The 27,082-nt window shown below is 39.0% G+C and overlaps 3 protein-coding genes across 5 annotated transcripts; 2 read left to right on the plus strand and 1 right to left on the minus strand.

The window, feature by feature from the left end:
• Positions 1-228: 228 nt before the first annotated feature.
• Positions 229-7,582, minus strand: LOC6557854 (glycerol kinase). 3 transcript variants are annotated; one of them, XM_032739030.1, is made up of 3 exons: positions 7,411-7,582; positions 3,074-3,706; positions 229-2,340 (listed from the first exon to the last, which is right to left on the minus strand). In XM_032739030.1, exons 2-3 carry the CDS (start codon positions 3,693-3,695, stop codon positions 1,241-1,243), a joined length of 1,722 nt encoding a protein of 573 aa, XP_032594921.1. In that variant the 5' UTR covers positions 3,696-3,706; positions 7,411-7,582; the 3' UTR covers positions 229-1,240. The 3 variants fall into 3 exon arrangements, with proteins under 3 accessions (XP_032594921.1, XP_032594924.1, XP_001983190.1); XM_032739033.1 differs by lacking the exon at positions 7,411-7,582 and adding an exon at positions 6,826-6,880; XM_001983154.2 differs by lacking the exon at positions 7,411-7,582 and adding an exon at positions 4,865-5,060.
• A 582-nt stretch (positions 7,583-8,164) lies between these two features.
• On the plus strand, positions 8,165-9,771 carry LOC6558397 (uncharacterized protein At4g17910). The gene is made up of 2 exons (XM_001983153.2): positions 8,165-8,953; positions 9,015-9,771. The coding sequence occupies exons 1-2, from the start codon at positions 8,200-8,202 to the stop codon at positions 9,686-9,688; spliced, it is 1,428 nt and encodes a 475-aa protein (XP_001983189.1). The 5' UTR covers positions 8,165-8,199; the 3' UTR covers positions 9,689-9,771.
• A 1,098-nt stretch (positions 9,772-10,869) lies between these two features.
• LOC6557834 (WD repeat-containing protein 35) lies at positions 10,870-16,719 on the plus strand. The gene is made up of 11 exons (XM_001983152.2): positions 10,870-10,893; positions 11,036-11,147; positions 11,208-11,644; positions 12,200-12,383; positions 12,586-13,173; positions 13,235-13,338; positions 13,824-14,101; positions 14,158-14,772; positions 15,281-15,588; positions 15,649-16,435; positions 16,510-16,719. Exons 1-11 carry the CDS (start codon positions 10,870-10,872, stop codon positions 16,691-16,693), a joined length of 3,621 nt encoding a protein of 1,206 aa, XP_001983188.1. The 3' UTR covers positions 16,694-16,719.
• Positions 16,720-27,082: the final 10,363 nt, after the last annotated feature.

The following is a 27,082-nucleotide window of genomic DNA, read 5'->3' on the forward strand; positions in this document are numbered from 1 at the left end:
ATTATTTTTACCTATACACACACCTCTAAATGTCCAGCATTGATAGTCTGTGCCCCAATAGAGGCGACATTAATCGGTAGATTATTTTAGTTATTTTTAACCGTTAATGACATTTCCGCTACTGATATTGTCGTTGAACGCTTGGCTATACATTTAATGAATATGCTCTGGCAATCAGCAGAAATTCCAATATGTGACATAACTCTATATACATATATATCGAGATAGTTAAGTTAATAGCTTTGGCAAAGAAATTGCATTTTTTATTATAATCGTTTATTATTTGTAGCCTACGTAAACTAGACATATATGGGGAATATACAAAGTAATTTGTGCTATATACATTAATTGATATAAATAAATATATATATACGTCTGTATGTGTTTGTGTTTGTGCTAGAATCGATTAAGCTTGAAGTTTATCAGCAATCGAAATTAGCACTCGAAGTATGCCGCACAGAACACGATAAGATAAGTACATGAATTTAAATGTGTTAAGTAAACAATATAACAAGGACCCATAAAGAGAGAAAGAGAGAGGGAAAAAGAGAGTATGTCCTGTTTGTGTCATAAACTATTTACATGATTGCTTTAAAACCAATTCAACCAGTTAAACTATATACATATGTATATACATATATACATGTCAGAGTCGTAATCTAAGCAGGTCACTGTTAATGTAGCTACAAGTTAATTAGGGACGTAGTTCGAGCACTGTAATAACTGTTAGATAACATATCGTAACGTGATATACGATATGGTGTTGCATGTTTTGTTACAGTTGATATTACTAGTAATGTAGCTAACGGCCTGCAATAACAACTGTAAAATAACATCTGCAACACTGTATATGTGATGTTTAAGATGTTATTACTAATTACTTAGAACCAAGACTCTACAATTTTAAAATAAGATAACACAACATACGATATTCGATAACGTGTTGCATAATACGTTACAGGTGTTATTCCATAAAAACTAATATATGTAAACCTGTACAGCTGTTGTTACAGGCCACTTGTTATTTTACAGATGTTATTACATATAACATATATGTTGCAGCTGCTATTACCTCTGTTAGCCACATTAACAGTGCCTGGCTACAGTAAATTCCGCTATAAAATAAACATTATCACAACCGATTAGCCGATGCCAAATCGGAAGAGTTGTTGGCTTAAAAATATAAATAAGTACATATACATTTATAATGATATATAAATATAGATAGCCATAGAACCATTTACGCCTTGAGCGAGTGCACCAACATAGCAAAGCTGCTGATGAGGAAGATGCTCGCCGGGAGCGAGGAGACCATGCGATAATTCTCCTCGGTGTGCTTCGGTGTCTTCTTCTGCTTGATGACCCAGCCTAAACTCCTCTCCACGGCCCGTTTCCATTTGCCGTAGCGCTCCTCACGCTCCTGTTCCGTCGTCGTGGGCAGAAATGTGTCGTAATGGACGTTCTCGTAATAGCGTTTCCCCGGGTCAAATTTGCAGAGATTGACGCCATCCGCTTGAGCGGCACACATGGCCGCCCCAAAGGCCGTCGAGTCCATCAACTGCGACCGGAACAGTGGCAAACCGGCGGTGTCCGCTTGCAACTGCATCAACAGATTATTTGTGGTCAACTTGCCATCGGCGTGGAGCTTATTGATCTCATAGCCACATTCCTGATGCATACACTCCAGAATGTCACGCGTCTGGAAACAGATGCTCTCCAGCGCCGCACGCACAATATGATTCTTCCGAGTGAATTGCGTGAGGCCGATGATGATGCCACGGGCATTTTGACGCCAATACGGCGCATAGAGACCCGTAAAAGCGGGCACAAAATACACATCACCCGATGTGGGTACCGCCTCCGCATACTTCTCCGCTTCTCGGGAGTCGGGCAGGAGACGCACCTTCTGCTGCAGCCAGGAGAGAGCATGGCCAGCCACTGAGACAGATCCTTCCAGGGCATAAGTGGTGGGTGCATGAGGACCCAATTTGTAGGCGATTGTGGTGAGCAGACCGTGTCGCGAGAATACGGGCTTATCACCCGTATTGCAGAGTAGAAAACAACCGGAACGATATGTGTTCTTTGTCTGACCGGGTTTAACGCACATCTGTCCCAACAGCGATGCCTGCTGATTGCCCAGTATCCCACTTAGAGTCATGCCACGCAACGCACTGCGATCCGAGGTGATCTTGCCGAAGACCTCCGAGCAGCTGCGTATCGTTGGCAACATATCCTCCTTGATGGCAAAGGTCTTGAGCAGGACCGGATCCCAGTTGAGCGTCTCCAGGTTCATGAGTAGCGTACGCGACGCATTTGTTACATCCGTGATGTGGAGAGCACCTGAGAAGTATAAATATAGTTATAGATATATATAGTTATATAGATATAGATAAAGATATAGATATACAATTGAAAAAGTTATCATATTTTTGGGATATTCAATTTAGGACAAGCCATTTTAATTTTTAGAAATTTTCTAATATTTAGATATTATTTCTAAAAACTATAAAACTGTTCTATTTTCATTTAGAAACGATTTTTACGGAGTGTACTTCTGTCGTCAACTAACTCTTTTGCGGAGAAAGAATATAACTATTTTCTTAAGCTGAACGCATTGAATGTGTTGATTGATGATTTGGGTATTATTTTAAATCCCGCCAAGCTTAAGTTTGTCAAGCATATTTCTTCTGCTTCTGCTATTCGAGTCTTTTGTCAAAAGAAACGATTACTAAAACACTCTATATATTTCAGTCGTGCATCATATTCTTGAATATGGATCTTGTATACGGTTTCCCGTTTGTCCTTAATAATAGGTTAGGTAAGGTAAGACAGCCGACGACCGCAAGATCGACACACATAGGCCAGATTTGGATCTTCTCAATTTCTTGACATTAGACGGCAAAAACTAAATGAGAGCAATCTTACGTGTTCCTATTTTTGCTAACTGCGATAGATCGCTTAGAGAGGGAAAGGGGTTCCAATGGGTGATTACTATATTCCTGCCAAAATCTCCTTAATAATAAATTGTGCTTCTTCAATTACTATTATAAAATATAATATTAATATTACCAACCATTGGTCAGATTCCAGACGATCCAGCTGTCCACAGTGCCTGCTTTGCAGCGTTTCTCGCGACACGCTTGCCGCACCTCGGGCACATTGTCTTTGAGCCAGCGAATCTTCAGCGCCGAGAAATATGTGGAGATGGGCAACCCCGTGCTCTGTTTGAAGTGGTTCGCATCGTGAACCTTGGCCACGATCTGTTCGACGGTGCTGCTGGTCCGTATGTCCTTCCAAACGATGGCATTGTACAGAGGCTTCCCCGTCACCGCATCCCAGACGATGGTCGTCTCCCGCTGATTGGTAATGCCCACTGTGGCAATATCACTGGCACTGTAGCCCTGCTCGGGCAGCTGTTTAATGGCCTCGACGGCACACTTATTAATCGATGCCATCATCTCCATGGGGTCTTGTTCGTACCACCCATCCTGGGGCGTTATTACGCTCAGCTCGACACGATGGGCGGCGATCTCCTTGAAATCGGGCGTCGTATATATCGAGAAACCAATCGTCTTGGTGCCCTCATCGATAACCCCCACGAGGCCTGTGTGTTGGATTAGGGATTGCTTGCGTTGCTCCTTGCTCCGGAAGGGAACATCGGCACTCGAATTGGGTACGTTTTTGCCCTCCGTCATGCTGCTGCTAGCTGCAAGTTGGAAGTGAATCTATTATTATTATGATTACATGCAAAATTATTTGCTATGACGGCAAAGGAAATGAATTGGATCCTTATCGCTCCTCAGCGTCAATAGGTTCTTATCAAATTAAGCACTCGGCACAACTAGACAGTTACTCGAGTCTTTCTTCTCTCCGCATTCAGTTTGCGATACGATCTTAAAATTCAATGCTTATTACTTTGTTGCAACCCAGTTAAAAAGTATAAGTATAGATTATCTTGATCAGGGCAAGATATCATTGAAGAGTATTTAATCTTATGCTAGACAATAACAATTGTTATACTCTAAACTCATTTAAAATGGATAAAATGGTAGAGGCAAGTAACAGCACGAAGCTAGCAACTTCCACGCCATAAAGTATATATATTCTTGATCAGCAATGTCCGTCCGTCCGCCTGTATCTCACAGACTATAAGAATTTTTACGAATTCCGTTCCTGGAAACCTTTAAAATTTTTTTGCTGCATTATTTAATGAGTAAATTGGTATTTTAGACCAGATTACAATATTTTTATTTTTATTTAATCTGCCTGCAAGTCAAAAACACTTGTATTTTTCTCGATTTCGACTTTGCACTTTGCAAACCTCAAAAAGATTTATTGGCATAACGGGCGAGCCCTCTCGCTCACAACACACCCCAAAAAGAAAAACACACAGGCACACATATATATACACATATTGTTGTTAAAAATCTCGTTATCGCGATTTTTTGAAAAGCTTTTCAGTTGAGTTTGCGGCACCCAGTTCTGTGATAAGAGCAAAATGATCGAGTGTTGTCAATTATTGAAACGATCACATTTCCCGTCTACTACACATTAATATATATATGCTATATATATAATGTAAATATATAGAGTCCAAGTTCGGGTCAAAGTCACAAACACAAATGCAATAATCTCCGTTTAGTCTGGATTAATGGAATGCTGGCTTTATGGAATGTGTAATATACACATTTGTTAATAGTTCTCTGTCTGGTGTTTGTCATAAAGAAACCTGTTTCCAATGGCAGTGCACAGCTCAATATTTCAATATTCCATATATATATTTATATATATATATATAACCGATATCAGCGATATTCATAAATGTCCGTTAGAAACATGAGCTATTATAAAATGTTATGCGTACATTTTATTGTTGTATTTATTGATAACACGTTGATAACAGACTGTCGCCAAAATCTTAACACTTGTCACAATACCAGAGAGTGCGAGTGAGAGAGAGCGTATTTATTGTTTACAATACGTTGTTATTTGTTTTCACTAATAGAAAAGACGACACACGAAAAACACATCCGTTCAAGGCGAGCGCCAAAAAGTATCTGAAAGTTAGGCAGCAAGCAACAGCTGCATGAACCGAAAAACGAAGGCGCGTCAGCTAGCAATACACATATATATACACACACATATATATATATATATATATATATATATATATATATATATATATATATATATATATATATATATACATATAACTACACATACACACATATGCATAGCACGAGCTTTCAAAGTACATTGAAAACAAACACAATCAACGGCTATTGCGATACAGTAGAAGTAGAAGAAGAAGGAATAATAACGAAGTGAGGAAACAGCTGATAAGACAAGCCGGCTGTGCTGAAACAATAGCTTACCCAGCAGCGAAAGTACCCCATTACGAATTCGATTCGTTATTAATTTTTCATAAGAGTAAGGTAACCCCTGTTCAAACTGCATTACTCAATTCTGTGTTCTCGCGATATTGTATACTGCAAATCTTAAAAGGGGTACCATTGTCTTGCCATGCAAATTGTTGCTTAATGATACAACTGTGCATACAAGAGCACTACTAAGCAATGCATTACATTGAATGCATTTGGTAGTAAGTGTACGGGAAAGAAAGAGACGCTGTCTCGTCGTGGGGTGGATATTGTGAATGAACAGAGCAACAACATCCGCCTGCGTTGTTTGTCTATCCATTCACAATAGCCTTGACATTTAAAATGAGCAAATTTGCATCTTATTAATGAGTTTTTTTTTGGCCACAGAGATTGCCGTAACTACGCCGCCGATAAGCAAATCGATTTGAGGATGCCATATTTACAAGTAAATAAATATAAAATACAATATATCATAGGTAGCAATGTTATCTTTCGATATGAGTTTATCTACCTCAAAATGCTTTATTTCCAATGTCTATTTTTTTCCTTAATTTTTTGCCATGTAATTATAAATAAACATTTACATTTTTATTTCAAGAGAGTGAGAGAGAGTTTATTAACATCTATTTGCGTTCATTCAGCTTCTACAGATATAAATAATATCAAAATAAATATATGTATATGTTCCAACAAAAGAGAAACGGAAAAAAAACAATAATAAATTTCCGTCTTTTGGATAATTTGTGGCCTTGTTTTGGATTTCATTAATACATTAAAATGTTTAAAAATGCTAAATATATGCTTTAATTTGTTATGGGTCATGTGATAGTCGATCAACTCAGACAACACAATTATATCGCTGAGTTGAGTATCTCAACTGCAAAAAAATACAAAGTGCATTTGCATTATGGGGTAATGCAAAATGCAGGTAAACAAAAAAATGGAGTTTCGACGGCTTCAGGTTTATATATATATATGTACTCTATAAATAAGGGTACATACTTATGCATACACTCAGAAAAAAACACCAAAATGTTTTGGAAATACTGGTTTTTAGAAAGCAACAATCGTAAATTTTAGAAATTTAATTTCTGAATAATAGGACGAGGGGAACTATTGGCTCTAAAAGTATGGCGATCTACTAAAAGATTTGGGGCGTTTGTGTTTCAAAGTGTATTTACATATTGCTTGGGTCAACAAACCCAAAATATAAGTTGAAAAAACGTTTATCACCAGAGTTGTTTGCTAATGGTATTGTATAAAAAAAAACTGTTTTTTTGTGGTTCATGTTGACATAAACATATGCTGATATGATAAATTGTTTGTGATATACGATATTAGTTGTGAACAAGTGTTGATGACTAAGGTCAAAGGTCGCACTTTTAATCAGCAGTGCGCACAACGATAAATGTAATTAAATATATAGATAGAGACGAATACACACCACTTGTTACGTAAATGTAATTTACAAACAACAATAATAGCCGGGGCTTCTAAAAACAATAATTTGTGTGCATTTAAAAATACATATTTACTCGTTTTGTGACCGACCGCTTCAACAGTTGCCGACAAACTGAGCTGAAAACGTTTTCATGTGCGATAAATGATCGAATGAAGAGGAGTAGAGAAAGCGAAGTGGGTGGAGATGGGTATGGGGTGGTTGCACGTGATGCGCAAAAATCAATGAGAATTGCAAAACATACATTTACATGTATGTATGTGTGCAGACATGTTTACGTATGCATGTTTACTACATATACAAATATACACGTACGCACGTATGTGTGCCGGTGGACAAGCCCCTCAAAGCTTAATGCCGATTGGTTGACGGTTTGCTCGGATGACGTCACAGCAAACAGCGTAGCATCCACTGAACAAATGGTTATCTTAATTGCATGTTGATGAGTGGCAGTGATTCAATGCGGATTTACCCAAATGTTTTGCACACAACTTTATTAGTGTTGGACAATTAGCACTTTTTTATACAAGCGATAACTACAGCACGTGCACGCGTTCCTCGGCTACTTACTCAATTACTGAATAATTCACGCTGGTTGCAGCTGATACTATATTTTGTGAACATGCCCGAACATTTGTGAATCATCTGGTGACCACCAGCGGTTTTTATGGTTACCAGTAGCCATGAGTAACTGCAGCTTCAATAAAATGTGCCGTTTATATCTATGGAATTCAACTTGACTGACGAGCCCCTTTTTATGCTGTCAAAGCCAGGGCTGCGTAAATATTGGACACACGAGCGCTAGCGTTCAGTTTGTGCAACTGTTGAGCAACAAGTGCACTTTGTAGGCGGCATTGATAGTTTATTTTAAAATATTAAAGTCTTAATGCACGTAAAGTGCTTATTATAGTAAATGACACTATTCTTATTCACTTATTTACAGAGATTATCATTTTACTTATCAAGTATAGTTAGTATACAAGCGCTGCCACTCGGTTTGTGCAACTGTTGAGTAGGCGCCAAATCCAATACGTCGATTAAGGTACGTATATACATGCGCTGCCGTTCAGTTTGTGCAACTGTTGATCCGCAGCTACAACTACTAATTGTTGGCGGTTTATTTGAATATATTTAACTCAAAGCTCCTAAACTGCTTATCATAGTGTATGCCACTATCTTCATTCACTAACTTTTGGCGACTAGGGTTTCATCCATTTTTATTTAATATTTGTTTATACGCCTAGGTTATCATTTACACACACATATACGTATTTTCGAGTAGGCTTTTATCAATATTAATAGAAAACTTGAATTGGGTGTGAAAATGCGCTATGCCACAATAGTATCCAGTCAAATAGTATGGCCAGCATGCAAGCTTCCATTTACGAACTGCCGAAACACGCGACAGAGAAACGTTCGTTGGAATCAATCGAACAGAGTTTCGCCTCATTGTTTGTCATATTGACCACATTTTCTGGAATAATATTGGCACGTGTTGTAATCCAAAGACTGAAACAAAGTCTGACCGTAAACTATTTGCTGGAATTCCCGTTAATTGTGTTGCCGACCGTGCTGTTTGTCACAGTGGCCAATGGCTATAGTGGTCAATTTGTGGGATTGATGATCGTGCTCTCCTTTTGGTTTATCCTACGTACAAGAGCCTTATCCCGTGCCAAATGCCGAGCTCATTTTGATTTGGGAAGTCGGGTTCACGCTCTGACCATTGTCCGAGCGCTGACTCATCTGATTACGGCCGTCTGCATATTGGCCATTGATTTCAAGAGTTTCCATCGACCCTATCGCAAGAGTCGTCTGTTTGGTGCTCAGCTCATGGACACGGGCATTGGATTGTTTGTCGTCACAATGGGATTGGTTTCACGCCGGAGTCGCAACAGCAACGATTTACGGCGTAGTCTTCTACGATCGGCATTGCCTCTTATACTGCTCGGGATTGCACGAGTTGTCGCCATTGTGACAATTGGTTACGGGCAGGATGAGCATGAGTATGGACAGCATTTGAATGCCTTCTTCACGTTGGGCTTTACCAAGCTTATGGGCAGCGTGCTCAGTTTAGTGGCCCGTAGTGATACGCAGCTCCTCCCATTGGCTATCGGTAAGTTTCGCGTAAAGTAAAAAAAAATATCAGCTCTAATATAGAATTCTCATTCCGGTAGTTGTCATTGTTACCCATCAACTGAGCTTAAGTGTTGGCGGCATCTCTGACTATGTGATGGATGATGATTTGCCGCGTTCCACGTTGTTCAGCGCCAATCGGGAGGGACTTCTCTCGCTGCCTGGATTTGTCGCCATCTATCTGCTCTCCATATGCTTAAATAGATGGCTGGTCTCCAAAACCCTGCTGACTTATGGAGAGATTATTGCAAAGCTGCGTGGACTGCTTATCATGGCGCTAAATTGTTGGGGATTTACCATGGCCAGTGCCTTGACCGTGGGCATCTCACGAGTTACTTGCAATTTGGGTTACATCTTCTGGATGTTTGCCATCATGAGCACAATGGTTGGCCTAAGCATATTCATCTTTGACCTGATTATCAACAACAATTCGGCTGCGGATGAAGGCGATAGATTGGAGCAGGGTTCTACGGTTGCTATTATGGCGGAGCCGAGTCCGGAGGGCAGCAGGGGTCTACATGTCATCTGTGAGTCCTTGAATCTGAACGGACTCACCTTCTTTCTGCTGGCCAATGTTTCGACGGGTTGTGTCAATATCTTTCTCAAGCCGGAGGATCGCTCCGATCCGGCTTCTGTCGTTATCCTCACCGCCTACATGTTCCTGGTCACTTTTGCCGCATTTCTGCTCTATGAAAGGCGCATTCGCATTGCGTGAAACCTGTACCTGAACCACAAATTTGCCAATTTATTCTAGCTTCTGTGATAAAGCTATGGAAGTAAACATTTATTTAACAGATATGTACAACAAGTGTTATTTCTTTTCACTTTACCAATGTTTATCGATTGGTTTTATACATAGTCATCAAGTAATTGCTTGCGTATATTATCTAGCAGGTTATAATGACTGAGGGCTGAATTCCATGTGCACTCACAGAAAATATGGTGCCTGTTGTGACTCACAATATTCTTCAGAAACTTTATTTCTTAAAAACAAGGTAATTTTAATTTAAGGGTACATTTCCACTTCATTTGTAAAAATATGGTTTCATGGTGTTTTTTCCTAATAGTAAAAAAAGCTTTCTAGTTTTTAGCGCGCTTTCATTTCATATCGATTTTCTAAAATTCTGGGCAATTATTTTTCTGAGTGTATGTATAAATATAGTAAATATGACGTTTTTTACGTTATCAATAAGTTGTCCCCTTAGTACCTGCTCACTCTAGGGAGAAAGCTATGATAAGAAAAAATAGATTACGGTTTGTTAGTAGCAATTTACTTTTATCTAGAAATGCCGATATAGTTTTGGTACTGTACATTTGCTTGTTTTTTGACTGAGTTTCGACATAAAATCACCTTTTCAATAAAATGCTTAAGATAAAAAAATCAAAATTCGTTAAAAATCGCTTTAGTTTTGACAAAGGTATCCTTGCTCATATTTTATTTGTAAAATACACGTTTACTATTATGTTAAACTAATGAACAAAAACTATTCATTTAGTAAACTTTAACGGCCAAACAAATACAAGAAAAAACTAGTTCATTACTAATAAGGCAAACTCAAACAGGTGGTTCACTGCAAGTAACTGGTTCTTTTTGAACTTTGTTTTTCTCTCCGTTCCGCTTTCCTTGCAGCGTAAAATTGTTTGCGTGTAAATGTATTATTTAAATCAGTTTAAATATTTATTTATTTGATTGTGCGATAAGCGAAACGGTTTTCTTGAGATGAATAATATGAGATTCGATGCCACAGCGCATGCGCAGCATGAAAAACAAATACAAATGCATTTTGTGTGTGCATTTTATTTAAATTGGTTGCTTTGACAACCGATGAAAACAAACAATTTATTTAGAGGCTGCCACAAGAAAAAATTTAGTAAAATTGCAAATAAAACAACAAAATGTTTGTCTATCTGAGTAAAAAGGTAAGTATAAAATGCGCTTAGCATTATAGTTAATATTAGTAATATCAGTTTTATTATAAAGTAGTTCATGTTTATTAGCATCACTGTAATAATTATTAAAGTTGTGTTATTAAAGTTGTTAATTTTTCAACTCTTTCTGCAGATTGCGATTCCCAACAATGTAAAACTGAATTGCATCGCTTGGAATAAGGAGGAAGGATATATCGCAGTTGCCGGCACCGAAGGATTGCTTAAGGTGCTCAAGCTGGATCAGGGTGAGATTAATAATAGTATTTTATATATTATATATATATATATATATATATTCATTTTAGCTGCCAATAATGGACAAAGTAAAGGTGGACTCGCCGCCGTCTCCAATTTGTCGATGAACCAGACGCTTGATGGTCACAAGGAGTCCGTCAAGGTGGTCACGTGGAATGATGCCCAGCATAAGTTGACTTCGTCGGATGTGGATGGCGTCATTATGGTGTGGATGCTGTATAAGGGCGCCTGGTACGAGGAGATGACAAATGATCGCAAGAAATCAACTGTAGCCGGCATGAGTTGGACTTCGGATGGAGCGAAAATCTGCATTGTTTATGAGGATGGTGCCATCATTGTGGGCTCTGTGGATGGCAATCGACTTTTTGGCAAGGAGCTGAAGAACACACATCTCACAGGGGTTCAATGGAGTCCTGATAACCGTCTTATCCTGTTTGCCCTGGCCAATGGCGAGTGCCATTTGTACGATAATCAAGGCAACTTTGCGGTGAGTTGTGCATTAAATTTTTTCAGCATTAAGCATTAATGGACACAATGCCATTTAAAATAGTGGGCTGCATTAAAGATAGATAAATACGTTATTAACATGCTTAATATGCGCGCGCAATAAAATCATGTTAAGCATGGTGAACTCTATAAAATGTAACATGAGCTAAGTTGAGTGAGGGAGTTGAATCTTTATTAAATAAATGTAACACGTTCTACAATATTTATTTGCTACTATGCACATAAAATATGTAAACACACGCAATTGTGAAAAAATCGTTTCTCTCGATCAAACTTCATAGCAGATGCTTAACAAGATCATCCACGTGACCACCTTGTATAGTTACACCATGGTCGCACGCAATGCAATTCGAGTTAGATAACAGCTGGCGGCTGTAGCTTAAGTGCTTTTAACTAGTGGGCAAATATAATCACAATTTAAACAACTAACATTTAAGTGCACTTAACATACTATGCAAATGTCATTACATTAAACAACTAAAATGATGTCGCGGATGGCCCCAAATTCAAATAATTATCCACTGATTTATTGCAGATGAAACTCAACATTAAGTGCATCACTCTCGGCTCCGGCGCCTCCTCCATGGGTCGTGTGCAGCGAATTGCGAGCATTAGTTGGTTTAGCAGCCATCTCGCTCCTGGGAATCGCAATCGGCCTGTTTTGGCTATTTGCTTTGAAAACGGCATGGTGCAAATTATGCGCAACGAGAACGATGATGGTGAGTGCCGCATTTGAACACACTCACAAAAATAATATCATCCCGAATTTTAAAAAGGGTATTTAAAAAAATCAGGATTTAGAAATTGTTTTGAAAAACAAGAAAAACTTTCTAGCTCCAAGGCGATTTTCAAACTAGGCTAGATTTTTTTTAGTGTATTTCACTAATTGCATTAATTAACTTAGATTCACTTCGATTCCAGCGCCTGCCATTTTTGACACGGGCATGCGTAATGTGGACTCCAAGTGGAATCACAATGGCAGCGTTCTGGCCATTTGTGGCACATCGCTGGAGGCGGCGGTGGCGACGCCACAGCGGGAGACGAACCAGGTGTGCTTCTACTCGCCACTGGGCAGGCTTTATCGCACTCTGAAAGTGCCTGGCAGCGAAATCACCTCCGTCAGCTGGGAAGGCAAATCCTTGCGCATTGCCATGGCCGTGGATTCCTTTATCTATTTTGCGAACATTCGACCGGAATATATTTGGTGCTATTTTGAGAAGACGGTCGTCTTTCTCAACAGCAGCAGCAGTGGCAACAGTGGAAACAGTGGCTCACCCATGAATGTCATTACTTTCTGGAACACTGTGTCCAATCAGAGTTTCCTCAAGGAGGTCGAACCCACAATTTGCCTTTCGGCCAGCGCTGAGCATTGTGTGCTGGGCGTGGAGTGCATCAGCAGTAATATCAAGGAGATTGCACTTAGCACTTTGGAAGGACGAAGTAGCTCCGACAAAGATGTTCGAGTGTATCAGTTGCTGCTCTGCAATTCGATTGGCACCACTGTGGACTGTGGGTTACATCGCATCCCATTACTATCAATTTCTAACTACAAATCTCCATTACTTTCTAGCGAAATATACGGATATTAAGCCACGTTTTGTTGGCATCAACTCGGGCTATGTGGCGATTGCTTCCCACGAGGAGATACTCATCTGGCATTATCACACACCCAAGGTAAAAACAAATGAGAACGGGCGTATCCTACTGTGAAATACTGTGCATGCAAATAAGTAATACCAGCTGATAGCAGTTGAAAATAGATGCTATGGGTGTAACCAAAAAGTACCCTTCTTCGAGGGAGGTTCCCAGTAATCTTAGAGCCCTCTAAGTTTGGCTTTAAAATTGCGGCAGGCTATTGTATTTTCTAGTAATTTATATTCCAAGCTAGATAACTATAGCCTCACAATTGTGGTAGATATGTGGTTTTATCGAATGGCGACTATCGATTCTTATCGATTTCCTAGTACCCTAGTGTATAACCCATTTTTAACACTTTCACGCAGCCACAGACAAGTATATATGTTTCAAGTCTTTAGCCTTAAGGATGACGAAAAAAGTACCCTTCTATGACTGATATTGCGCAAAACCATTATCAATTTTTTTAGCTTCAGCAGCAGAGTGTAACATGCCTTTAATAAGATATTACCTTCTTTTTTTAGAGCTCTTCGAATCTGCATGGTGTCAAAGCGCGCAAGGAGAAGCGTTTCCATATTGATGACGCACCCACCGGCGTCGACTTGGCAAAGGATTTGCTGGCGGGACAGGAGCAACGATCGGTCAACGATCCAATTTGTGCACTGACGTTATCCGAGAAGCTATTGCTGATCGCTCGGGAGTCGGGCGTGATCAATGAGTACAGTGTGGGCAATGTTTCCTTAAGGAATCGCCACACGCAGCACGCCAAGATTCACAAAATGGCCATCAACTGCAATTCCACGTAAGCTTCACCAGCTTTAACATCCTCCATTCCCTTTAATGGATTCATATTTACAGTCGTGCTGCCCTCATTGATCATGTGGGTGTGATGACGCTCCTGGAGCTGGATGACAATCGGGAGACGCAGTTGAATTTTAGTCGCGTGGAACGCAAGGATGTCTGGGCCGTTAGCTGGGCCAAGGATAATCCACTTCTGCTGGCCCTGATGGAGAAGACACGCATGTACATCTTTCGTGGCAATGACCCCGAGGAGCCCATTTCGTGCTCCGGCTACATTTGCACCTTTGAGGATCTGGAGATCACCAGCGTTCTGCTCGACGACATTATCAGCATCGGGGAGCTGCAGAATGCGTCGCATTTGATCCAGTTGAGGGTGAAATCGTTGCGGGACACGGATGATTTGCTGGAGCATGTGGGTCTGGATGATGCAAAGCAATTCATTGAGGATAATCCGCATCCTCGTCTCTGGCGTCTGCTCGCTGAGTCGGCGCTGAAACAACTCGAACTAGAGACGGCGGAGAATGCCTTTGTGCGCTGTGCTAACTATCCGGGCATTAAGCTGATTAAAAGATTACGGAATATTAACACACAGATTCTGCAACGGGCGGAAATTGCCGCCTTCTACGGGGAGTTCGACGAGGCCGAGAAACTCTACATGGACGCGGATCGGAGGTTGGTCCAAGTCATCTTTTCTACTCATCTCTTACTTATTTTTGTTATACTCTGTTGCCGAAGCTAAAAATATTATATTGGTTTTGTGCAATGTCCGTCAAGCTGTCTGTTCTTTCTTCGACACACTTAAGAGTTGAGATTTGATACTTGGAATATATAGTGGTGTTGCGTCAGATAAATTGTTAAAAATAAGACTGATACGGCAAGGAAATCGATCAAATGACTAATCGCAAATTGATAAAACCACATATCTACCACAATCGATAGAAACGCATATTTTCCACAATTTAAAAGATAGATTCAGCAAAATTGGAGAGTAGATTGCTGGTGACTCTAGATTTCAATGACTTTCCTTAAAGATAGTTAAAAAATATGTTGACAAGGCCCAGGCCTAATCCGCCACCCCAAATCCATATACCTTTTTGTGTGGCAACTGTTATCAGCTGGTATTACTTATTGGTGTCAGAGTATTTCACAGAACGTTCTCACTTTGTTTTCTTTCCGTCAGAGATCTGGCCATCGATCTGCGGATGACCCTCTGCGACTGGTTTCGTGTGGTGCAACTTTATCGCATGGGCGGCGCTGGTGTTTCGGATCAGCAGATGGAGACCGCTTGGCGTGAGATCGGTCATCATTTTGCGCAGCTCAAGGCGTGGGAGAGCGCTAAGGAATACTACGAGAAATCGCACTATCTGGAGGGCTACATTGAGGCCCTGTATCATTTGGAGCAGTTCGATGAGCTGGAAAAGTGCGTCGATAAGCTGCCGGAGAAGAGTGCACTGCTCAACAAACTGGCCGAGATGTTGGTCTCCGTGGGTAAAGCGATGCCGCTCCTTGCTGCCCTACTTAAACTGATCCTATCTGTAATTCTTGCAGGCATGTGCTCCGAGGCTGTGCAGGCTTATCTGAAGTTGGGTGACGCCAAGGCCGCTGTCAATGCTTGCGTGAATCTGCGCCAATGGGGCCAGGCCGTGGAGCTGGCCCAGCAGTACCAGATGCCTGAGGTGAATGTGTTGCTTGGCAAGCACGCAGCTCAGCTGTTGAACGAGGGTCGACTCCCGGAGTCGATTGAGTTGCAGCGCAAGGCGGGTAAGCATCTCGATGCAGCCCGGCTGCTCGCCCAGCTTGCCGAGCAGGAGGTAGAGCGACGTGCTCCGCTCCTGCGCATCAAGAAAATTTACATCCTTGCCGCTCTGCTCGCCGAGGATCATCTGAAGGCGCTCCAGTTGGAGTCGCCGCAGCAATTAGATTATGCCCGCGATCGGAATACACTGCTGGATTCGATTAGTCTCGAGGATGCGGCATGCATTGAGCGCCTCTGGCACTGTGCCGAGGCCTATCATTATATGCTACTCGCCCAGCGCCAGCTGCGCTTTGGCATCATGCACAGTGCTGTGATTACCTCGCTGCGTCTGCGGGATTATGATGATGTGTTGCCCGTGGAGGATATTTATGGTCTGTTGGCCTTGGCCAGCTGTGCGGATAGATCCTTTGACACTTGCTCGAGGGCGTTTATGAAGCTGGAGTCGCTGGACACGTTGCCAGAGAAGTCGCAGCAGGAGTACGAGGAACTGGCCGTTAGCATCTTCTCCAAGAATGAGCCACAGGATCACAAAGTCGATACGGTCGCCTGTTATGGCTGCTCCCTCAAAGTGCCCGACAAGTGAGTAATACTAGATATATATAATGCAATATATATATATATTAATTAATTATTAATTTTTTATCTTCCATTAGTTTACCCTCCTGCATGGAGTGCGGCGCCCGTTTTCCAGGCTGTGTTTCCTCGGGGAAGCCCATAACTCAGCCGACGAGCAATATTTGGATTTGTTCCACTTGTCACCACTGTGCCTCACCCATGGAGATAACGAGGCATCGCACATGCCCCTTGTGCCACAGCCTCATTGTCTCAGTTAATTAAATTAGAACCATAAGCGGAAGAATAAAATAAATAAACAAATAAAATGTTTATCAGCTGTTATATGACCAGCTTTCGTTAAGTGAGTGAAGTTACACCTTCGTTAGGTGAGCCAAACGATGCCATTTCGTTAAAGCATAGTACGTAGCTCGAACGACTGCGCTCGAAAACGAAAAACTTAAAGAAATGCCATGTGCATTCTAATCTTAATACAGCTGTTGTAAGTGGCGGCACCTGCCGGAAATCGCTAGAAGTCACCTTGACGAAAGCGCTACTGAGCGCAAAGCAACCCTGTCGTCTTCGAGCCACTGATTGGGGTGCTGCTGCCAACTTGCTGAAAATCGAGTGCAAAAAAAAGTTGTGCTCAGTTTTGTTTATTGCTTTTAAGAGCATTTTTAAAAATCGCGAATCTTACAACGTCGCGAAACTTTTCGGCTTAAAATTAACGTTTGGCATCACACACATTGTGCCCCTGGCGTCGCTGAAATCCCACAGGGTGCGCGGCGGTTCCCGCAACGTAAACTGCCACCCCGTCCCCCACTTCTCCTTTTCCGTTTCAAAGCGTATCTCAGCTGTTTTTTTCACGCACAAAATATATAATTAATGTTAATAACAAATGTGTTTGTTATAAAAGTGCTCAATTAAACCATTTTTGTGATTTGTAGTCTAGCTAGCTAAGTAAATCAATTAAACCAGGTAAGTTTGCTTTTTTTGTTTACACTTTTGTTTTTTGGCTTGCGGCTTATTAGCAACAACGAAAGGCGCCAAAAAAGTTGTCAAGTTTTTCGAAGTGCGCGAAGTGTGCGAAGTGTTTAATAAAAAAAAATAAAAAAGAGTGCAATTGTTAAATGGAGCATAATGCGCATTAATAAAAATATGGAGAGGAGCAGTTCAAGGATATTTGTCGAATGTTATGTTGTTGTTTACAACGCTGTTGGCATCGTCTGCTGCTGCATTGTCAAGGTGAGTGTTATTTAAACCACGTGCATAAAAACACACACACGCATATATCCATAAGCATCTCTCTCTCTCTCTCTCTCTGTCTCCCTTTTAGACAGCTTGCCAGCTGCTGTAATGTAAGGATTAACTGAAGCATTTCATTAACATTTTACTCACGTTCTCTCTCCCTCCCGATTAATGGAAACATTTCATTAACATTTCACTTCCATTTAGATCTCAACTAGCAGATGTTATCATTCTCTCTCTCTCTCTCGCTTGCTCTTGCTATTCTTCATTAGACGCATTTACCAGCAGGAAAAACACTATTACGAATTCGATTCGAAATTGATTCCAGTATATATATTCCAAATTAGTAAAGCCTTATGAATTGTTCTAGGATAAATAATAATTTTATATATGAACATAAAAAATACTATTTTTTTAATACACAAATTGCATAACTGATAGAAACACACTTTACGAAGCGTCTGTTAAAACTAAAATAATTAAATTAATAATAATACAGAAGATAGTAAAATAGATAAAAAAATCAATACATATAATGAATATATAATAGGACATTGACGAACAGCTTTTCTTGCTGAAGCTTTCGCAAAGAGATATTTTTACTTGACTTACAAGCTCCAGCATTCAAAAGCATTAATAGGTAATGAATTACTTTATGTGCATCCAGAAGACATTCGGTAATGAAGCGGTCATTCAATAGTTTGCTGCTGGGTTGCCTGCTGCTGTTATCTAAGGGTTAATGGAAATAATTAACATTTCATCAACATTTCACTTTCATTTGAGATCCACTCGCAGCTGCGCTCCATCTCACTCTTTCGCTCTCACTTGCTATTTTGAATTAGCCGCATTTCTTTTCAACTCACTGAGCCATTTGTCGTTCCTTTGCAATTTACCGCAAGTTTCGCGAAAGAGTGCGAAGAAAAGAGAGCCAAGAGCAGCGAGAGCGAGAAAGAAAGCTTTGCCCGTAATTATTTCGGTCTACGCGTTCAGTTTTACGTTAGTTGTGTTCTCGTGCGCGTCACGCCGTTGCGCTTTTTCCGTTAACTTTTACGCCGTAGTCTCGTGCCTTGCCTATGCCAAACGAACTTCTTGCCCAATTACGATTTTCGTTCAATAGCTTTTAGACAAACAGTTTCGAGTGTTAAAAGTGCATTTGAAAAAGTGTTTGCATTTAATTGAAATATATATTTGCTTACGTATTGAAAACACGTATACACCCAGTTAACCGGCGGCTTCTTTGGACAAACCGACAAGCGCTAATTGGATTGTCAACAATATATATATATATATATACATAATATAAACCCTTCCTCGCCTCGACTCCTCATAACTTCGCTAGCTTGGCATAGTAATCAATAGTCTCTATTGTTTTGTTTTGTTTTGCTTTCGCGGCTTTTACTTTACAAGTATACAAGTGTAATGTAGTCACAACTACTGCCACACAATGTGGTGCATCTGGATTGCCCGGGTCTCTGTGACAACGTGTACGGTTAAAACGCTGACAGCAGCAACCACAACAAACCCAATCAAACAAAAAAAGGCAACAAACCAAAGCAGGCCGAAGCAAAGCGAACCCAACTCTGACTATTGACGGCATTTACTTCAAGCATAGTTTTCGATTACTTTCGGATATTTTTTTTGGAAGCAGTAGCCAGCAAATGAATGCCTTACAGTACGCGTCTTAAGTGTGAGTATCTATATATATATATATGTACACTCCGAGAAAAAGCTTACTATTCAGAAAGTTTAAGAGCCAGAAAATTTCATTACTTGTTTTTGAATTTCAGAAATGGTTTTTTCTAAGAATCAGGGTTTCCATTTCTACTGTTGTTTGTAAAATGTTTCTAAAAATGCAAATTAAAATCATATTATGCTTTTTCTGATATAAACCAGTCAATATCATTACTTGATTCAGAATTTTGGGAAGGATTGTTTCTACTTTTCAGAAATTGATTTCTTAATAACAAAAAATATTTCCAGAAAATAAGTAGTACCTGTATATGTATATGGCTGGCCAATTGTATCTTTTTCGACCACTTGACGGCCTATTTCTGTTTTGTTGTTTTTGTTTACAAACACTTTTCAGCTTTTAGCATATCCGCTAAAGATTTGTATCTGGTTCGATGCGTCCGTCCATGAATCAGTTGGAACAGTTTCTTTTACTACAGATACTGCTGTAGATACAGATACATATTGGTATATATATATGTCGAAATTTATTTGGCAGACAGCACAGCCGCATATTTGTTTTTTTCATAGTTTTTCAAGCAGTGTTTTCCTTTTTACCATGCAGTCTAATTTTGGATTCGTTCGTCGGCAATTAAGCACCACAGACATTTATATTAAAGAAAATGCCCCTGCAGCCAACTTATGTGCCTAATTTCCATTAAAAGATAGACTAAGTCATTTTTTTTATATTACATACATATTTTTAGGCTGAATCTCCATGAGACACGATCTGTTTTCAAATAATATTTTTCTGTATTTATTGATTATTATTAGACTTTTTCTGTACAGCTCAAGCCATAAATATTCGCATTTTTGTTGTTGATCAGGCAGCGGACATTGTTTGGGTCTCGTCAAATGTATCTTTTGAGCACAAATGTCAAATATTGCTTTTTAAGGGTCAGCAGCTAAATATTTCTTTCATTTTCAGCATTTCAGCGTGTTTTATGCATTTTGTTTTGTTTGCCAACATTTTAATTTTTTTTCTAGTTGGCTAAAAGCCGCCCTTTCGCTGTAGCCTGAGTTATTTCTCGTGGCCAACTTGTCACGTTGTGTTTTTGGGGTAGCAATGAGCTTTGAGTGCATTTCGCATTTATCTTGAGAAAACAAAACCAAATTGCTGACTTCGTATAGACGTAATAAATTCACTCACTGCTGCTAAAATCCGGCTTTTTATTCGAGCAGCCATGGAAATTTATGGGTATTAGGGTAGCAGAAAGTTATAGTTATAGTTCAGATACATCTTATTTCTTCAACAAATTATAGCTATTATTTTAAGGATTATTCTTTTTGTGATTTAGCAACTTAGATATGTATAAAGAAAATGCATTTAATTTATGTTTAGGGTATCAGCAAGTTGTAGTTATAGTTTAGCTTCCTTATTTACTTATCTATCAATAATTATAACAATTTAATGGATTATTCTCTTTTTGATCTAAATTTATCTATTTCTAATATATATTTAAGGTATCAGAATATTGTAGTTCTAGTTTAATTTATCTCTTTGGATTTTTCATGATCAGTCTCTCTATAATTTAGCATCTCAAATGTCCATCAAAAGAAGATTCTCCGTATTTGCTTATATATATTTAGGGTATTTGTGAGACGACTATTCCTTCTCTTCTGCTTTTGATTTATTTTAGAGTCACATTTTCATATGCCTAGCCTTCATGGCTAATATAATCCATTCTAAACGAAACCCAATTGACGTCAAATTGCTTATGAAGCTGAGGGCAACAGGGGAACGTCTGGCCACATTTTTATCATTTTATCAGTCTAAATTCGTTTCACTTTGACACTCTACCATCTACAGATATAATTTGTAGTATTTACGCATAACGGGCAGCTATTAAAAGCGATTCTTCTTTGCATGCAGCTCTGCTTTTGGCATCAAAATCGAAAATCGAAATATTTGCAAAGCGCATCTAAAATATCAATTGAGGTTTTTATATTAAGCCGAAATAGAAGGGCTTACGCAGAGGGGGTGCGAAGCAGGGCGTGTAACAGAGCGTGTTTTGTTTTAAAATGTGTAAAAAATGACAATTTCGACCCCCCTTTGCGAAAAGCTGTGTTCGTCATTTGTTATTTGTTATTTGTTGTCTTTTATTGCCATTTTTCATTTTTCAAGTACGCAGATTTTATGGGGTTGTTGCACAAACGACACGCGCGCTTCCGTCACCACAAATACATATTTTCGTAGAAAATCTTGGAAATTATATTTAAATTTGTTGTCGTATTTGAACAACAGTTCGACGACATGGACGACATGGATGTCTTGGACGCCATGCGGTGGCGTCTGTCAGAATAAAGTGACATATTGTTTTGGTCTGTACTGGTCTATACTTTTTAATATCAGGGTCGCCTTACGTTGTCTCTTGACGTTTCTCGTGTAATTATAGCTCGTTAAATTTTAAAAATGAAAAGGCTTAACATGTTTTTCATTCGTATTCTTAAGCAGCCCGACTACAGCAAGAGCTATCATTATTTATTTAACAAAAATTTAAGAAAATAAAAACCAGTAAGTTAGCTCGGCGAGGAAATTCCCTTTAGCTAGTTGTTAAATATATCCCATTTTGATTGCTCGCGAAGCATGAGAAGTTATCGATAAAAATGAATTAAACTTGATGTGGCCAAGATATACAAGAATTTATATTCAAAATTTCAATTCTCTAGCTTGTATAGTCTCTGAGATCCAGCTGTTCATATAGACGGGAAAACGAACATGGATATATCGACTTGGCTCTTCATCCTGAACCCAAATATATATACTTTATGGGCTCCTAGTTGCTTTCCTCTGCCTGTTGCATAATTACGCACAAAACCATTATATTTAATTTTGAAATATTTTCTTTGCATATAAAGTCATTGCGAAAATGCTGAAATATTTTGTCTTGTTTGTCTCGAAATAAATTTTGTTAAAATTGAAAGCAAATGCCCAGCTAGACATTTATTTTTTGGTGCAGATAAAAAGAACACTGAATAAAATAAATAAATACAAAAAGTATCAACGCCGAAAACAACAATTTATTGTGTTTTAAAAATATATCGGTCCAACGATGCCTTGGAATAGTTTTGCAAATATTTGAATGTGTTTTTGTGCATTTTCCACACAATCAGAATGGGACCTTCGAGCTAAGACAACCTTACCTAACGTTTATTTACTTAGATCTGTATATATATATTTGTGCACCCGTAGCTCTGTCTGCTTGAACTGGGTCAATAAAAATGAGGGCATGTGCGTTGAATTTACTTGGCACGCATTCGGGTCAATAAAAGATAGGCCGGTGCCATGACAACACCGTGCCTCCCTCCCAATTCAGCAAATAAACAAACCAATTAAAACAATTGACCACACTTGCAAAAATCCACCTGAATTTAAAAAAATCGCCCTGAAAACTAAAAAGTTTTTCCTTGTTTTTGGAAATATCATATAATTATATATAAATTAAAACGAAATTTTTTCTATTTTTCAGAAATATATTTCCTAATTATAGAAAAAGTTACTAAAGAGTGAAAAATAAAATATTTTTTTTCTAAATTTAAGAAAGATGTAGCCGGGAATTAGGAATATAAAAACTCTGGTTTTTAGAAATATATTTTGTAAATAATTCCTGTATTATAAGGTGAGTGTTACTCTTGGTTGCCAAAAATATGGATATTCACTAAATTACAGGCCAATTATTTTTCCCAATGCAGTCACAAACTAAAATAGCAACAGGAACACCCCTGCTAGGAGGAACACCCCCATTGCGTGCGCTTTCAGGGCGACTTCCGTTGCGATAAAAACTTGAGCTTAGGCTTTGTGCTATCTAATAACAAAGCGAATGTTTTTTATGCGTTGGCACCAGTGAAAGTCTATTTTCGCATATGGCATGATCGAAGCAAACAATTAATCGCACAGTTTCAGGTTCGTTAATATCTTTTCTTTTTTACTTTTGTATTTTTTGATTGTTTAGCCCAGGGAATTGTTGTTGGGACTACCTCTCAGCTTCATTTTCGTTTAGATTAGGTTGCGAATTTCTTCGTTCAAATTTGAATTAACACTCGGCGTATTCAATTTGATTATACCATTTTAATTTACAGTTTCTCAAACCTTATCGAGTCAATCTATTAAAAAAGTATTTATAGCATACCTTAAACTGTTGTATCTCAACAAGAAACAATACTTGCTCTTCTTTCAATTCGCTTTGTCAAAATTAAGATAATTAAGATTAATGAATTCGACTCGGATCAGGTTTTAGCTTACCCAATTGATTTGAAGAAAAGTTTCCCTTGATGAGTTTAGATCTATTTTAAATTTTAGCTAATTATAATAAACTATATTTGTTTAAATCAATTTGTTAGGTTTATTTTAGCTTGTCAATTAGGGAATAAGATACAGTTTCTTGTACACTGAAGCCATTAAAAATCGGTTAAAGGAAAATGATTTGTCAAGAATATGATATGTAACAGACAGCAGGCAGCAGTCATATAAAGTATATATTCTCATATACTCCGTGCAGATCAAGTTTGCTGCATTCGATCGATAACTTCTCCAGCTTTGCGAATATCAATACATATCGAAGTCCGAAAGCAATTAAATGGAATTAAAACTGGTATATATTTAACAACTGGATGCGGGGTATATCGTTGTTTAACTCACTCGTCTACAGCTCTTCTTAATTGTTAAATCTTTAACATTTGAATTCCCAAATCAATAATTTGTGCGCTGCTTTCAAGTATGTCTTCATACATAACTAGGTTTAACTCTTAACTTAAGTATGGCAACATAAGCAATCTGTCTTTAGCTATATATATTTATATATATATATATATATATATATATATATACATTTGTAGCTTAGGATTGGCTGTAACCCAATTCGAGCTTCGTTGGCATTTCATTCAAGTTCACAAGCAAAATCATTTTCATGTTGCTAACATTTTGCAATTGTTGTTTAGGTTGTTGTTGTCGAGTTGCTGCGTGGGTTGTGCCACAAATGTAAAATTGTTTCGCGCCTTTTGAGACTCATATTAACATATCATGTCTGGAGAGCCTGAGGGTCTGGGTCTTGGGGGAGGGATGGGGGACGGACAGACATTGGTGGCAAAATGGTTATTACACAATTTGCATATAAGTTGGCAATTAATGTGCAACAACAATAACTGCAACAACTGCACAAATAACTAACAATGGCAATAACAATAACATGACACACCTTGTCTCAAGAAGTTGTCGCTGTCAAGGATCGGCTGCGTCCAAGACGCATGTCTTTCCCTGAGATTTACTTGGCTGGTTATGCTCAAAGTTGACTTTATATGTAGAGATACAAACTACCTTCGAGTGGCGCATAAATACCCATATAAAACCGTTTCTAAATCCCCCACAACAACAACAATTCGAAACGTGCCTCATGTTGCATTTTTTGTTGCTGTTGTATTTTTTCCTATTACTTTCATGGCTGCTTTTCTATGCCTGTTGACAATGTTGACACGTGAGCATTTTACAAATGAAGCCAGTGCCAGAAACAAACAACATTGACAACAACAACCACGAAACACGCCTAGCTGAGATTTCATAAATATTCACTTGAGAAACTATGAAAAAAAATAAATATCAAAACATAAAAAAAAACCAAAATCAACTTTAGAGGCGCAAAATTTCGAAATAAATATTCAGGCGTACTTTTCCAATTACCTGTCGGCATCTTTTTTATATCGTTGCATTCTCCATAATTTTTCACAGCCTGACAGTGGTAACAAAAGTGGGAACGACAGTGGCACACTTTGAGATACTCTGCATGCATTTCTCAGTTTCAGTTATGTAACAGTTGGTCAATTTCTTAAAATTTTCAAATTAAATGCAGAATTCAACTACACAATCTACTTTTGAAAATAGGTTCAGTTGTGACAAAGTGACTAAGCTTCAGCTTTTAGAAGTTTTGACCAATGTCAATTTGTTATTTTTGGGCTTAGATTTTCCTTGAGTTTCGAGTCAGAATAGCGATTCCGAATTAATGGATTGTGTGGATGCTTTTGCTGAAGAGCAGAGCGTATCATCTGGTCGGTCCCTCTCGTTCGTTCCTTTTATTCGCATTAATCATTTAAATGAAATTGGGTAACTTTTCAAGCATCCTAAAGCTATGGGAAACGATGTTCACAGGAATATTCTACAGAACGAGTCGCTTGTAATGCGCTGTATTGGCCGCAAGTGCATTGAAACCTAACACGTAGAGATCTGCTGGCGTGTGTTGAGCTGCCGATGCGTGCCGGCGGCTTAGATTGCATCTGACTAACTGGAGAAGGGGAGAAGAAGGGAATCCTAGAAGTCAGTATAGGAGAAGCGGAGAATCAGAAATGTGGAGAAACGGAGAAGCGAGCGTGGCGCATTTGACGTCAACTCTGATCTATATTTAGGAGCTGGGGCTGTGTTTATGATTGCATATTGTGTACAGAGTATAGGGAGTATAGGGTGTAGAGTGTAAAGCGTATAGAATTTATAAAGTATAGAGTATTGAGGAAGGAATGAATAGCAGATACAGTGAATATAGTATACAGTATAGAGTATATAGATAAGAGTAAAAAGAGTATTTTTAAAAATAAATTTGAAATCCGATTATCAAAATTAAATTTAGTGTAGATCATTGAGTATAAAATATAGAGTAAATGGCAGATATTAAAACGCTGATTAGCTCTGTGGAGAATATGAGTATATAGTGTTGAGTACTTTCGACTTCAATTTGTAATCATATTACAAAAACTAAAATTTTGTATTTTGCATGGCTTATGCTGAGAGATGTTTACTCTTTGTTTTTCGTTTTTTTTTTACGTCAGTTTGGAATCAGATAAAATATAAATTTAATTTAATAAATATTACAGAGAGTATAGATTATAGGGTGTAGAGTATAGAGTGTGTATTATAGTTTGTATAGCATATAAATAGCCAATTGCAGATTTAAAAATGCTGATTAACTTCAATGGGGCAGTTTCGAGCTTGTGTTTTGAGATTGCGGCTAAGTTTTTACTTGTGATTTATGCCGCATTACATGGAATGCAGGCCCCATAAATGAATTGTTGGGTGTGGGTGCAGCGGCGAGAATTTCTTAATGGTGTTGTTACGTGACTCGGACTCGGACTCTGACTCTGACTCTGACCAGAAGTAGCAGCTGTGGCTACAACAACAACAACTGCAGCCAGCAGCCAGCTATTTAGTAAAAAGTGAGCAGTGTTATTTGGAAAGTTGCGAAAGCCCAACGTGAAAAATGAAAGTGGCAAGTAGCAAGTGGCAAGACATAATGTCTGTCCGTCTGTCAATCTGTCTGACTCTCCCAGCCCCAAGCTCGTTGGTCTCTGGTCCTGTCATTGCTGCTTTTTCCTCTGTCAGCTGCCTGCTGTCTGGTGTCTGCTGCATTGCATCATCTTGACAAGCTTGCAGTATGCTCAGAGCTCATATTTCGCTTCTTGTCCACTCAACTGGCTGTAAATACCAAATATAATTATTAAACTGCCCAGAAAACTGAAAAGAAATAAAAGACCCTTCTGTGTGTGAATGAGTGTTTGCGTGTCTGTCCATTGAACTCCAGCTCGAACTCAACCCGAACTCGAAGAGAGATCATTGAGTTCGCAAAACAAATAAACAAATAATTTCACACCAATATGTTGCCGCAGATGGATCGATTGGATTGACAGACTATCTGCCAGAGACAATCCCATCCCAACCAA

This window comes from Drosophila grimshawi, unplaced genomic scaffold (assembly GCF_018153295.1).
Source record: "Drosophila grimshawi isolate 15287-2541.00 unplaced genomic scaffold, ASM1815329v1 contig_44, whole genome shotgun sequence".
Taxonomy (NCBI): Eukaryota; Metazoa; Arthropoda; class Insecta; order Diptera; family Drosophilidae; genus Drosophila; species Drosophila grimshawi.